This window comes from Gallus gallus, chromosome 12 (assembly GCF_016699485.2).
Source record: "Gallus gallus isolate bGalGal1 chromosome 12, bGalGal1.mat.broiler.GRCg7b, whole genome shotgun sequence".
NCBI classification, from domain to species: Eukaryota; Metazoa; Chordata; class Aves; order Galliformes; family Phasianidae; genus Gallus; species Gallus gallus.
In genome coordinates, this window is record NC_052543.1 from 6,226,644 (window position 1) to 6,241,038 (window position 14,395).

Here is a 14,395-nt window from a genome sequence, read left to right on the forward strand (position 1 = left end):
AACATAACATTTCTTCTTATACAGAATCATAGAATTGCTCAGGTTGGAAAAGATCTTCAAGATCATCAGGTCCAACTGCAACCTAACCATACTACCTTAACTCTAACAACCCACCGATAAAGCATGTCCCTGAGCATACCATATGTACTTTCCTTACATTCTGGTCACAAATTAAAAATCACTCCAAAATGCTTCTGAAACAGGCCTGTGATCTGTGTAGTATTGTATTATGTATATCTCATTGTTAAAAATGCCAATTTCCCTAACCTTCCTAATCTTGCTTTAGTCTATGAGCTCAATGTATGGATCAGAGACTAATGAAGTCAGATAAATCTTGACCAAGTAATGTCTGCAGACCTAGACCTCTTCAAAGTCAATATAATCCTTTTAACATCCTATGTCCAGTGAATCTGGTTTTAGCCTTGATCTTGGGTCAGTGATCTTCACTTGTACTCTGTGCTTCTAAATGGCAGTGCAACAAGATGTAGGGTGGAGTGCTTTAAAAAATAACAGTAAGAAATAAAATTGGTCTAGAGTTTATATTTTAGGATGCCATTTCAGAAGTAATTGGAAGTACTCCTAGATGAACCAAAATTTATTAATGTTCCTCAAGTTGAGAACACAACGGGTTAAAGACTTAGGGGTTACTCAGGTTCTGTTACAGCCTTGCTCTGCTAGTCAGGGATGTCAATGCCATCGCTTTGGGCTATCTCACACAGCCTGAGTAATACTTCACTGCTGAGGTAAAATAAGAAGAAGAAAAAAAGGTAGGGAAAACAGGAAATGACACAACTCAAATCCATCCTTGTCACAGCTAATGTACACAGAGGGAGGGGTGGTACAGGGTTGACTCATTCACACTAAACTTCATCTTCCATCTAACTCTCCCCACTGGTAGCAAAGCGCTCAGATGAAGTGCTGCTGGCACTGAATAATAAAGAATTGGGAGCACCCAGGTAGAGCATTTTGACAAATGCTTAAGCTGTCAAGAGAAAAGTTTCCAAAGTGTGATAGAAACCGAACAGCCTTACTTGTTCCAGACAACTCATCAGAAAACACCTCTTGTGCTAAACTAATAAAGCCAGATACTGGCGAGAGCGCTAGTTGCAAAATAATATCACTTCATATTGCTTCCACATATTTTTAACCAAGAGCCATACACAACTGTGGGCTTTTTTAGTTAGATTCCAGACCATGAGGGTTAACTGTTAGGTACACAGCAAATAATACCATGCAAGGAGTATTTCTCATGATTAAAAATAAATCAGTATCAGTTCTCTAAGCCAGCATATTTGGTAAACAGTGGATGATTTACCTTTCCATCAAGCTTTCCAGGTGATCTCAAAGTACTTCTACACTAATGGCTCAGTATTTCCTAGCTTAAGTTCTTAAGGAGCTCCTTCAGCCCAGAAAGAAGCATCAGTTATCTTCATGTTTGGTTCACAGGGAGACATCACTTTCAGTCAAAATATTTACATCAAAAAATAACATGGTGTTAATTATGATATTCTGGGATATCATAATTATGGTGGGAATAACTCTTCCACAAGGAAGACTTTCAAGTTATGTACCGAAGAGTTTTCCCCATCCAGTTGCAGCTGGGACAATAGATCCATGCTTCCATGTTTTCAAATAGCTCCCACTTATCAGAGATAAGATCCTACCAGCAGAGCCTATCTCTGTAGCTTAGCAGCTGCCAAGATTAGCATGCCCATGTCCAGGCCAAGAATTTTAACGTGGATCTTCTGGCCCGTTGTCAATGAAAATTTCCTCCAATGCAGAAGAACGTGGAATTTCCTAATTTTATTTACAATTCCCAGTGCAGTCTAAGTAAACCTCTTTGGCTTTCTGTCTTGCATACTAGATTTTCTCTTTTTCATTCTAACGGATATTTTAGCAACAGTTGAAGCTTTTATTTAACAAGTGAGTAATCACATATTAACAGAAATTCACTTTTAAGGAGCATCATGTTGAAGCACATTATTACCCTCAGTCAGCTCGTCCTCCATAACAGACATAGCTTTTGCTCTTTGCTAACAGATCTGACTAGATGTGTATTATTTACAGATGACTTAAAAAGCAACATTCAACAATACTATTAATCGTTCCCCTTAGTAAGCCACTTATTTTCTATTAATTGAGCCTTGATATCAACACTGATATTTTTTAACAGAGGGTTAACCAGTTGCTGTAGGTCTTTAGATCACAAGATCATAGGATGCTTGTAAGAACAGCTTGTAAATGCCAGCTTTGCCCATTCAGAAACCCATCTATAACAGAAACCATGGACATCTGTTACACATTCAGTGTATTAATCAGATATTAATTTTATAAATATCCCTTTGTGGGGCACCTTTATATGAAGTGTAACTACATTATATAGAATTTAAAAAATATCTTAATGTTACAGTACTCTTTTGTAGAGTTATTTGTATCCTTTATGTTCCAGAAAACATTTGGAGATTACATCATTTAGCCTAAACAACTCCTGACTGTAGCAAGGCAAACTTCTCAGACCGATTTCCTAAAAAAAATGGATCTTAAGCATTTATTTGATGCCTGTCTCCCTCCTGCTTCTCTGTCTTCTTATACCCCACTGGAAACAGTTGAACCTTTATAGTATTTTCAACCAAATATGAAAAGGATAGAGTGAAGCAACTCCCATAACAATAAAAGATCACAGGGAGGAGAAAGATCCTATAAAAGAGGGTATCTCCACTGTTTCACAGTTTGTTTTCTGGATCTTTTCTTTTTTAACCAAGGTCTTAATCCTTTTGGACAAATATTCTTGACTCCCTATTGAAATTCTTTATTTATGCATTAACTATTGTGCCATGTCAACAGATAATTGTTTTATGACTGCAGGACTTATACACCCAAAGATAACAGTATGTTATGACTCAATTAAAATCTCATGTGTGAATAGTCCTGTAAGTGCACACATAGCTGTACTCATAACTGCACGTAGTCTTTCATTTCTTATAAGATCTAGTATGCTTAAGGCAAGACTGGTGTCCCTAGCAGGCCACCAGCTGACACTACAAAGAGAGCCTACTGCTACAGCAACTAGCAGTAAACGCTGGCTTAGATTTTATTTAGAGTTTGTGATTACTGATGGTTTCATTCTGTCTGTCTCAGGGGACCAAATGCAGTCTACGTGGTACAGCTCACTTTTAAGTACCAGGAGGCTTGGGGTCATTTCAATAACCGGTCCTAATGCAAATGAATACTAGTGCCTTTTGGCACTAATTGGCAATGCAGAGCCAAGCATCCTCTCTGCAATTACCTGAAATCCTCATCCTTTAATAGATTCGTGCTACACTTTTCCAGTACCAAACAGGCCTTGTTTGTGTCCTTGAACTAAAAGGTTGCTCTTCACTGAATCGATCATTTAATTGTTTACTTCAAAATACCTGGAAATTCCATTAAAGCAGGAGTCTATTCCATTTGTACAGCAAATTCTATCAATTATTGCTTTGCGTGAGCCTTTCAGGGCTTTGTAATTTCAGACTTTTCTGTCACCAACTGTCTAATATAGTACTTGGACCAAACCTTGGTTTAACTTCCACCTTTACCAAAACCTCTGCTATGTGCTGTTCCAAATGTCTCTGCTTAGCCCAACCATGAGTTCACATTGCTGACTCATCATGTCAAGGCTCTTGGGAATGTTTCTGGAGGTACTTTCATCTCCAGATACTGGGTTATAAATGCAGACGATTCCAGTGTCTGTCCCTGTTGACATAGCATGGTTTGCAGAAATTCAACAACACAAGTGTGGGGTTGCATACTGAATGGCTGTACTTTGCTAGAATAATGAGATTGCACTATGTAAGATCTCCAACATAATTCAGTGTAAACTTTGTATAGTAGAAGCAGTGCCTGCTTGTGCATTAAGATTGTTCCTAGTTAACAGCCTGGTCTGGCCCTTAGTTTGTTGTTAACTTGGCCAGTACCTTCTTCTGTTGGTTTTTAATGCCTCAAGTATGCAAACAGGAGTGTTTAGCTTCATGCAAGTATATCAGTGTGAAGTGTGACAAATGTCACCTGGTGAACACGGAAGCAACATAGCTCTGCTCGTTCTCTATTTCTGACATTTTTTTCAACACCTTTGGCTTAAATCTAAGCATGGCCAGAGTTAAGGTTGATAGATGCTGTTCTCTCTGTCTTGTGATTTTTATTACATGATCAGCATAAGGCTTATAGTACTGATATCCAAACACAGCAAGAATTTGCTTTGAAGTTCTCATGCTTTGTGACAACTATGTTTGTTTCAAATCAGTAATCTTAGTTTAGAGTCTCAACCAAAGGTGCTGAAAACTGTGGGAGTCTTTCAGGGAGACCTGAATAACCTACACTGCTATACTATTAGCAGTATTATATAAACTATACCTATACTATTAATTTTGCTATATTTTCTATTATGTTCTCCTCTGGGTTCTGAACGACAGGTGTACACACTGTGGGAAGTACTGGTAACTGTCCAGACAGAAAGACTGGATTCAGTTAGAGAAGTCAAAAAATGTGGGACTCATCCAGTGGCTTTGCTGAGCAAATTAGTAGTTTGAGCAAGCATCTGATTATTTCAGTTATAAAGGTGGGTGATACTAAATCTGGAATTTGAGATCGTTGTTATTTATTAACAGACCCTGGCCCTCAGACCCAGCTATCTTTGTCAGCAGCATGGCAGACTGTCAGCTCCAGTAATCACATACATTAAATGTATGTTTTGCTCATAATGCCAGAATCCTCTAAAATTGCGACTGCAGGCAAGTGATAGCATTTATCATTCCCTAATCTTCAGCGTAAATCAGGAATTCAGCTTTCAACCACATGAGATATAAGAGGGAGTTAAAAGCCAAAATACAAGGAGGACTATGTATCACAATTTCTGATTAGCTGGAAGTGGAGGACAAGTGGAATGAAAATTCATTCTTGTGGATTACAGTTTTTGTGCAGTCCAATTCCCTCTCATAATTTAGCCTAACATTAATGTTCCCTTTATCTTCCCTCTGGGTTGTTGAGAAGATACAGAGCTTGTCTGTCAAGTTTGGTCTTGTTTTAAGACTATTATCTAAAAAAAAAAAAAAAAATTGGGAAGCTATAAAATAGAACTTTGATCCTTTCAAATACAACCAAAATACTGTAAGAGTGCAGGTGCGTATTGGGGTTTTTCACACCTAGGAGGTTGCCCAGCAGTGTCTTCTTGTGCACAGCAAGCACTCAGTAGGGATGGGATTGTTGGAAGCACTCATCTTTGTCCTGTGCTCCCATCAACATTAATGAGAGTTTTCCCATTCAGTGCATTGGGCTTGGCCTTGCTGGAAATCCTGCTCCCCACAGCAACTGTATGGTGAAGAAACTACCAGGAAGGACTTTGCTGCAGCTAACTCTACTTTCCTGATTACGCTGAGCTGCGGTGCCAGGCTGTGGGGCAGGTGAGGGAGGGAGCAGTTAGGGGAGCTGGATGTCAGGGAGCCAGCATTTGAGTGTGCATTGCAGCCAGTCCTGGGCATGTTACGCTGTGCTGGATCGGAACTTGGTAAAAGGCATGGAAAGTTATTGCTGAATAGTGCTTTCCAACTTTTAGCCCCTTTAAATCAGGCATGTACCGCAGCTGTGATTGTTTCAGCGGTAGATAGGATCCAACAATAAAGAGGAAAAACGTTAATCATTTTTGTACTTAAGAAGCATCCCTAGTTCTAAAACCCCAAAGCTTCTGAATGCAAAAGTCAGGAACATTTCTGTAGCTGTGCCAAAAAAGAAAGTGAAAAACAACTGGAAAATAGTAAGAGCAATTGCAAGGGCACCGTTAAGTTCTGGGCGTCAAGAAACAGGCTGTGCTGCTGATGCTATAATATCACTTGATTGCTGGTGCCAGGAGTATCAGGGCAGCCTCACCCAGTGCTGTTCTGCTCCAAGCTGGTCTCCTAGACTCTCTGGAGTCTATGGTAATTTTCAGCAGCTCCAGACACAAGCAAGCTTTATTCCGGTGTGTGTGTGCCACTAGAGATGTTCTTTCTGATGGAGTTGTGAGGCAGCTGAGTACAGAAATACATGGTTTGGGTTACTACTAGCCAGCTGTGCTATGTGCAGAGGTTGTTTGAGGCCAAATTCAGCTGGTGTGTACACGTGGAAAGTAATTTTTGGCTTCACTATGGGTCTGCTGTCCTCCTGGATGAGCGATGGTGCCCTGCTAACACTGCACTCACCAGGCACTGAGCATCAGGAGACTGGAGCCATCCCCAGGCACAGCCCAGAGCTGCGGGCTGCCATCCCTCACTGCCCGCCCCAGGCCCATCACAGACAGGACCAGAGCCCGTGCATGCACACCAAGGCCAAGGTCAAGCAGAGCTATTAAATCTCCAGAACGTCATGAAAATTATAAAGGCTAAATTGCTTGGTAGCCTATTTTATCAGTCTCTTTTCTGACAATGAGCTAGTGCTTACTACCTTTTAAAAGCTTCAGCTGCAACAATTAGTGTTTTGCATTACTTCTTGTAGCAGGTTAGTTAAAGGAAAACATATTTGAATGAAGCAGAAGAAACCATCTCCTCTAGAGGACAACTGAATTCTGGCAGTGGTGTGGTGAGGTCACACTGTCTGAGAACTGGAAGAGATTCAGCAGTTCGGTGGCTGCAGCCACCTGAGGCCAGGGATGCTAGCAAAGGGCTTAGTGTCATAACTGTGAGCTTTACAGAATAGCTCAGAAAAACTCCCAAACTCCATGTTTTCCAAATGCCCACATTTCACCTCAGCTTTATTACAGCCTTCCCTAAAGAATACAATACTAAACACTTCTGTTTGTTATGACCATTGCATAACCCACTTTAGAAACACCTCCCAGTTTCTGGTAGCTTTGCTTCATATGTGCAGTAACACTATTAGGCATGTTTGGCACTCCTATATGCTGGAGCTGAAAGAGAAAGCTGTGATGCTACTGATTCAGAGGATGGAGACGCGTTGCAAAGTTAGTGCACCTATGTATGCCTCCAATGAGAAATGCTGAATAAAAATCCACCTTGATGTGCTCTTGAATTGCAAAAGCCTTCTAATGTAGCCTGTGGCCATGATTTATAACAGTGACTCATAATATTGCATTATACTTAATATGATGTAACGCTGATGCAAGATGCCATTCGTGGAATTTCAATGTCACAGAGAAAAAGAGAGGAGGGAGCAATCTGGTCATGTACCGTGTCATGCTGCTGAAATGAAAATGATACAGCCAAAGTACGTAGAACATTTCAGTACCTGCTTTGCTATTTTAGCAGAATAACGGGGAGAATAACATTTTTATTTCCTGGAGCATAAACATCCCTCAGACGTACGTTATTGTGTTACTTACAATAATTCAATTACCTTTGGACTTGAGAAGACAAATTTGCTAACAGACAATTCAGTCTTGCAATTATGACCCCTCACATGGAAGTTTGCAGGGCAAATCAGGATTATGCCTTTAAATTAATTCAAGCTTTATCTCTCTTTTCTGACCCAGCTGTTATGAATTCTCCTCTTGTTCTCCCTGTCCTGCTTACTTCTTCCTGCAGTGAATCAGCATTTCAGGAAATACTAATTCAAAGAGGAAAGACACCCTGGACTCTGATTCTGGAGGTCAGAAATAGCTGCTCTCCAATGGGTTTGACAAATGAAGCAAGGCTTCTTGAGCTACTTGGGGCCGGTTTTGTAGGGTGTATGCAACCCCTGGTTTGAACTCTGCCCCTTCCCCTCTGAGTGGATGAGGAAGTTTGGAGCCCTGCGGATGTGCTACACAGCAGAGGCCAGCTGATTTGGGGAGAGACAAGAGAAATGGAGAGTCAGAGCCCTGTCTGGTTTCCAATAGTATGGAAAACTGTTAATTGCTTCACCCTGCAGCAGAGGGAGGAATCACGGGTGCTCATTCTGTAGGAACCAGCGGCACCAGCAAGACATCTGCCTGGGTAAAACAAGACTATAAGGTAGAAAGTCTTGAACGGAGGTCTTAAAAGAGCCCGGATCACTTCTCCTGGTGGCTCTCTGTGAGATTGCACCATGCAGCCCTACCTGTGCCCAGTTTCCCTGGCAAGCCCAGCAGTCATGCCTGCTGCAGTGCAAAGTCTGTTGTCTCTTGCTTGCTGAGGTGAGGCACCTGAATCGACTGGTGACACTCTAGAAGACAACCATTTTATTATCCATGTTGGATTCACCAGAGCACATCCTGAGTCACCTGCATCTAGTGGAAGTGGTCACGGCACTGAGCTTCATGGAGTTCAAGTGTCTGGACAGAGCTCTCAGTCATACGGTCTGATTTTTGGGTAGCCCTGTGTAGAGACGGGAGTTGGACTCAGTGATCCTTACATGACTCTTCCAACTTGGGATATCTGATTCATAGGTTGGTCATGAGCACCCAGCAGAGTGGGGCACAGCACACAGTGCAGTTTCACACTGCAAGAACAAAGATGTAGAAGAGGCTGACTTCTGAATACAGTAGCAGTGCCTATAGGTGAAGATAACAAATCAATGAGAACTGAACACCCAGTTTATTTTTGGAAGCCCAGTAGGTGCCAGTCTGTCTCCTAGGTGCATAAATATCATCAAAAACCTTGCCATGGGCAAGTAAAACTAGACAAGAATTTATAGCCCAGAGGAAAGCCACCAAGAATAGATTGTGTGGAGGCTGATAAGATCCGTATTGCTCCAAAAGAGAGAGTTCCACCTCAAAACAAGACGGTCTTTGTTGTGAAAGGGTTAGGTTGTGAGACCCAGCTTGCCAAATATCTGTAATGGCCTCTCTCTGCCAATTGTCTGTAAATACTGTGATCTTTCACATAAGTGAAAAGCCTGAAAGGAATCTCTCTAGCAAAAACATCATTTATTCATTCTCTGCAGGTTGGTGGAGTAACATGCCTCTTCTCAGCCATGTTACTCTTTCTTTTCCCTGAAGATTTCCAACAGAGATTTGTTCTAACAAAGATCAGTAATTTTGCTCTGTAAGGGATGCAGGAAGAAGCGTAGAAATATCTCTAGATCAGAACAGTTCCTGAGCCTGCTGGAGAAATGGCAGATCGCCAGAGATAGCACAGCCACTGTTCTCCCAGATAACAATGTGCAGAGCTGAATCTTCCAGGCATATACTTTTAGGAAAGTGAACTGCGCATTCCTAGGTGAGAAGCAAGGAGCTCCTGTCTTCTGGGGAGGCTGCTGGATGCTTTGCCTTCACAAGGACCAGTTCCTCCTCTGCCCTGACTCCATGCCTAGGTGACAGTGGAGCCAAAAATACAATGAAGTACTGAAACCAACTTTTTTTTTTTGCTCTATCTTTGAGCTTTACATTTGAAATAATCTTCAAAGACAGCAGCTCATTCTATTTGTATTTTCAGTCCTTATAGGCTGGTGTGTCACTTGTTGCAAATGTTTTACTGCTGTCACCTACTGAATAAAAGCAGCCCGTTCAGAAAAGTAGCTCTCCCACTGAACTGAAGCTCTGCTAGTTCCGATTTCTGTGGGTTTGTGCCTCTATGGCAGGGCAGTTTAGGTCTTGATGTTCCACTAGGCTCTTCCATATGCATCTTTATTCCACCAGAAGCCAAGTAGTATAGTCACCGAACCTCCAGTCATTTGATTCACCAGTATTTATGGTCAGCTCTGATGGTTTGAAGTATCGTGTTTGCACTAGAGAGCAAGACCCCAGCTCTTGGGATACCGGGCAGTGTAAGAAACATAGAATCATTAAGGTTGGAAAAGACCACTATGAACATCCAGTCCAACCATCAAACCATCACCACCATGCCCACTAAACCACATCCCTCAGTGCTACATCTACACGCTTCTGGAAAACCTCCAGGGACAGAGGACATAATCTGACCTGTAAAACTACTACAGTCGTACTACACAAAAAAGAAAAGATTCAGCTTCTGTTTGGGTTGGAAATAGCTTATTTTCAATACCATCTGCTTCACTCCAGCGTATGTACCTAAGTGGAGATGTCTCAGAGCCTACAGGTAATTACCACAACAAAAATAGTATCCACAAATTAATTGCTGTTCCTAACTTCCTTCTCCCATTTGCTTCTAAGTCACACTAAGATAATGCTAAAATGAGGATTAATGCACAGAACCGCAAGCAGCAGAGAAAGTAAAACAGAGCTAGGAAAGCAGGAAGCTGTGGAAGATGGGATTAACGAGATGGTCACTCCTGTGTTGGGCCGGGGCTGGATGGGTGCACACAGCAAGAGGCAAAGGCAGCACAGCCAGGGCAGGCAGCTCCCAGAGCAGGCAGGGCACACGCATGTGGGGCTGCTGGGTTAATGCCTTCCCCAACGCTGCTGCTGTGAGAGCTGCTGGCAGCAACCCCCTCCCAAAGCATGGGAAAGGGGCGGAGTGCAGTGCAAAACAGTAACTGAATGTGTGTGACAGTGAGGCTGTGGCCGTTGTGCTCAAGTGTTTTTCTCTTTTAGAGGTAGTCCTCACACAAAGAGCAAGGTTTAAGCAGTTGGGTTGAAAATGATCCCTTTTTAAATGAGAGAGAAGTTCATGTCTGAACCTGACGGGAATCCCATTCACCCACACAGTAGCAGGCGAGCTTTTTAGCGTAAGAACCATTTGACTTTCCAGTTAAAATGTCTGTTTGCTTTTTCTTTTTACAACTGCAAAGAGCAACATTCAGACAAACAGTTGGCAGACAGATGGCCCTACCAGCCCGTGTCCCCTGCAGAGGTGCCCACGTGCCCACTGCGCCATGACCCGGGCACTGGAGCACACTGCAGCACATGGCATGGTGCAGGACATGGCTGGGCCTTTCAGGCTGAGTCCCAGGGGTGCAGGGGACCTACCTTGCGCCCGGCCTCATTGTTGTGCAGGTTCATCAGCGTCCGCGCGTTCTGCTTAATCTCCCGGGCATCCACAAACACTTTGGCGAATCCTATTCCGTATCTGATGTCGGCGGAGCAGCCGCCCCATTTCCATCCTTCCTCCTTGTGGTACTGTCCCTGCTTCTCTTTGTCACAGCCACAGTCGCTCAGGTTTCCCTGTGTGCAGGCAGCCGTGATGGCGTGGGCTACTCCGGCAGCAATGATGGCGTAGGTGAAGGCTGCTTCTCTGCTACCTGAAATGACAGCAGTGCTGTAAGTGCATGGCACAGCGTGGGGACATGAGTCAGAAGAGACAGGCAAGTTCCTGCAGTGCAAACATCAGATGGCTATTATTAGAGTGCTGCAAATCTGCACGCATAAGCAGGTCTCTGCTCTTCTAAGTATTGATTTCTGTGGATGTTCACTGTCTGAAATGGTAGTTCTGCTTAAGGCAGTAGGAGACAATGTATTATTCAGGCAACTTGTATGTGCATTTCCAAATGGAATTAGAAGTAGTCAAACTGAACTCTCCTTAGCAAAAAGGGAGGAAAATGCTCGAGCTCAAGAAGGAAATAAAAAGAAAACAGGTGGAACTGGGGAGTGAAACAACCACCATATCCAACTTTTCTTAAAATCAACCTAGAAATAGGACCGTGTTTATTATGGAACCTGTAGTCAGGAATTGGACACTATGAAAAGACTCCTCAAAGTAAGTCATAAAATGTTGAACTGTAACTGCAGACTTGGCAGGTGAGGCTTTCTAGAGCTGGTGTCGTTTTATGAACATCTGAACATGGAACAGAAACCCTTGGCTTTAAGTGTATGTGAGCAGTGCTCTGAGTGCCCCTGCGCAGCCACAAGGCCAGACAGAAGGCACAAGGACAAGCTGTGGCATCTTTCTCACTCTGCTCCACCTTATCTGTAGCAACATCCTCACTATTTTAAGCAGAGCATAATGAAAAATGCACTCAGTGGTAAACAGGGAGGGTACGACGAGCAGTCGCAGTTTCTCTGCTCAGAAGCCCCTCCTCAAAGAGGCAATGCACTACACCAGGTTTCCATGTCGTGGGACTGCAAGAGTGGGGCAGCATCAGAAAATGGTTCTGAGTTGAAGTTTGCCTTTTTAAGCCTGTCTAGCTCCCAGAAGTGTCAGCAAATAGGGTAGGTGTGGGGATAGTCCACTCCGAACCTCTTCTGTGATGCTGTTTTAGCATAACATGATTTTTGTTACTAAACGGGATAAGCGTGAGAACATGTGTTTTCCTGCCAATTTTAGATTACAAATAGTAATCCTGGACTTCTAATTTCAGCAGAGGATCTCAGTGGGAAGCACTGCTTTAACAGGCTCCTTGCAGGCAGCTCTGTCACCCTGCGGATGCTGACAAGGGAGGTCCTGCTCCGGACTGATCTCAGCACATGCAGAGGTTGGAAGGCACAGCCTCATCCATTCTGGATTCCCAAAGATGAACCAGTTTTGGAAGTGACCCGATACAATTTGCGGAAGCCAGAACTTTGGGGGAATAATTGGACCCTTCTTTATTTTCTTTCTTTTTTTTTTTTTTTTAGCCTAAACATTCTGTGTGCATCTGTGCCTTCAATTTCATCTTAAAATTCAGTAAAAAATTCAAGATCATGCTGTTAGCTTTGATATCAACGCAATACTGAGATTCTCAGATTCTCTCGTATATATTTTAACTGTAGATAATGGTGACTGTCGCATCACAAAATACTCAATAGAAGGGAAGAGCACTCCTGTGTCAGGAGGATGAAGAAAGCTAGCGAAGCAGGAGATAAGGTGCAAATGTGTGCTTCTGCCAGGTTGTTGCTGGGGATGGGAGGAAAATACAGGATAAGGAAAGGGTAAAGGGAAAAGAACTGACAGCAGTGCACCATGCTCTGTGAGACGTTCAGCCCACATTGGCCAATGACCAGAACAAGGAAAACAGTTCTTCCCTAGTAAAAACAGATAGTAGTCAGTGGGCTGACAGCAATGTCAAGGATTGCTCTCTTTTATGGAACTGAAAAGGTGCAGAAAAACCCTAATGTGCAGTCATTGCCTTCTCTAGCTAGACAGAAAGGTCAGACAGTAGCTGGAAAAGTACACTGCGTGTTTTCAGCAGTGAGATCAGGAAAGACCTTTTGGAGATTGTTTAAATAAAATGTTACTCACTGGCATGAGCAGCTACAACTGTCTCTTCAACAATCTCCTGACCCATTAGCTAGCACCACTCGGTGGAGGCCCAGGAATTAATTCATCTTGCACTCAGTTCCCACTAAATTAATCCTTAAACTTCAACTTATTTTAAATCTATGATTTAAAAATAAGAATAGTAATAATAATTCTTTAATGCATGTAACAAACAGTTCAATTGATTTTAGTGGGGGACTGGTACAAACCACGATCCCAGACACCGGATCTGTTCAAAGAGTGTTTGAGGAGGTTCAGCACAACATGAGCTGCCAGTGGGTGGTTGGGGGATCTTCCCCCCACCTGTGCTGTCAGCCCTGCAGAAATTGCTGAAAAACTTCAGAAAGCAAGGGGGAAGGGAGGGCAGCCCCAGAGCCACCTGTGAGCTAGCCATCCTTCCTGCTCCCAAATGGCTCCGCTTTCCTATTGCCTACGATGAGCAAAGGCTGAGCACACACCCAAGCTGAACTCAGATGTGAGAAACTTCGGAGAGGAGTCTGGCCGGCTTTCAGAAGCTGTCCTGTCCCTCCCTAGGCTGGTGATCCCACCGGGCTTTCCAACCATGGCAGCACTGCCGGGTATAAAGTGTGGTACTATCACAAGTGATGCTGGAGCTCAGTGGGGATGTGCTGTGGCTGGCTGGGACAGAGACAGGCACTCTGTGCCCGAGGCACCGCTGCCACCCATCAGCACTTGGCTGGCACAAGCTGGGTGCTGACATCTGCCTGGCTCCATTCCCCATCCAGAGCAGTCTGAATGAGTGCTGCAGTGCTGGGCAAGCACGGAGGCTGTTCTTCACATGTTAGACACAAACATCCCCCTGCTCTCTGTCTTTTCTGGACTTACACAGTATACACACTGTACCCACTGCAAACAAATTCCCTCTCCCCCACTGAACAGTGTGCTGCAGCAGCTCTGTTGCTTTGATGGTGGTAGCATGGCATCCAAGACTTCCAGTGCTCCTGCAACTCCAGGCCACAATGCAATCCACCCTCCAAAGCACTGGAGTCTTGTCTTTATACCCCTTACTAGATAGCATAGAATCATAGAGTGGCCTGGGTTGAAAGGGACCACAATGATCATCGAGTTTCAACCCCCCTGCTATGTGCAGGGTCACCAACCACCAGACCAGGCTGCTCAGAACTACATCCAGCCTGGCCTTGAATGCCTCCAGGGATGGGGCATCCACAGCCTCCTTGGGCAACCTGTTCCAGTGCGTCACCACCCTCTGGATGAAAAACGTCTTCCTAATATCTAACCTAAACTTCCCATGTCTCAGTTTAAAACCATTCCCCCTTGTCCTATCACTATCCACCCTTGTAAACAGCCATCCCCCTCCTGTTTATATGCTCTGTTCAAGTACTGGAAGGCCTCAATGAGGT

The 14,395-nt window shown here is 43.6% G+C and overlaps 1 protein-coding gene and 1 long non-coding RNA gene across 2 annotated transcripts in view; one reads left to right on the plus strand and one right to left on the minus strand.

Moving 5' to 3' along the window:
* LOC112533383 overlaps positions 1–14,395 on the plus strand; it is a 212,600-nt gene that overhangs the window by 162,313 nt on the left and 35,892 nt on the right. The gene's annotated exons all lie outside the window — the stretch shown is intronic.
* WNT7A (Wnt family member 7A) overlaps positions 1–14,395 on the minus strand; it is a 36,447-nt gene that overhangs the window by 13,384 nt on the left and 8,668 nt on the right. Inside the window, exon 3 of the mRNA NM_204292.3 lies at positions 10,808–11,079. Within this exon, the coding sequence (NP_989623.1) occupies positions 10,808–11,079 (272 nt within the window). The remainder of the gene's footprint in view (positions 1–10,807; positions 11,080–14,395) is intronic.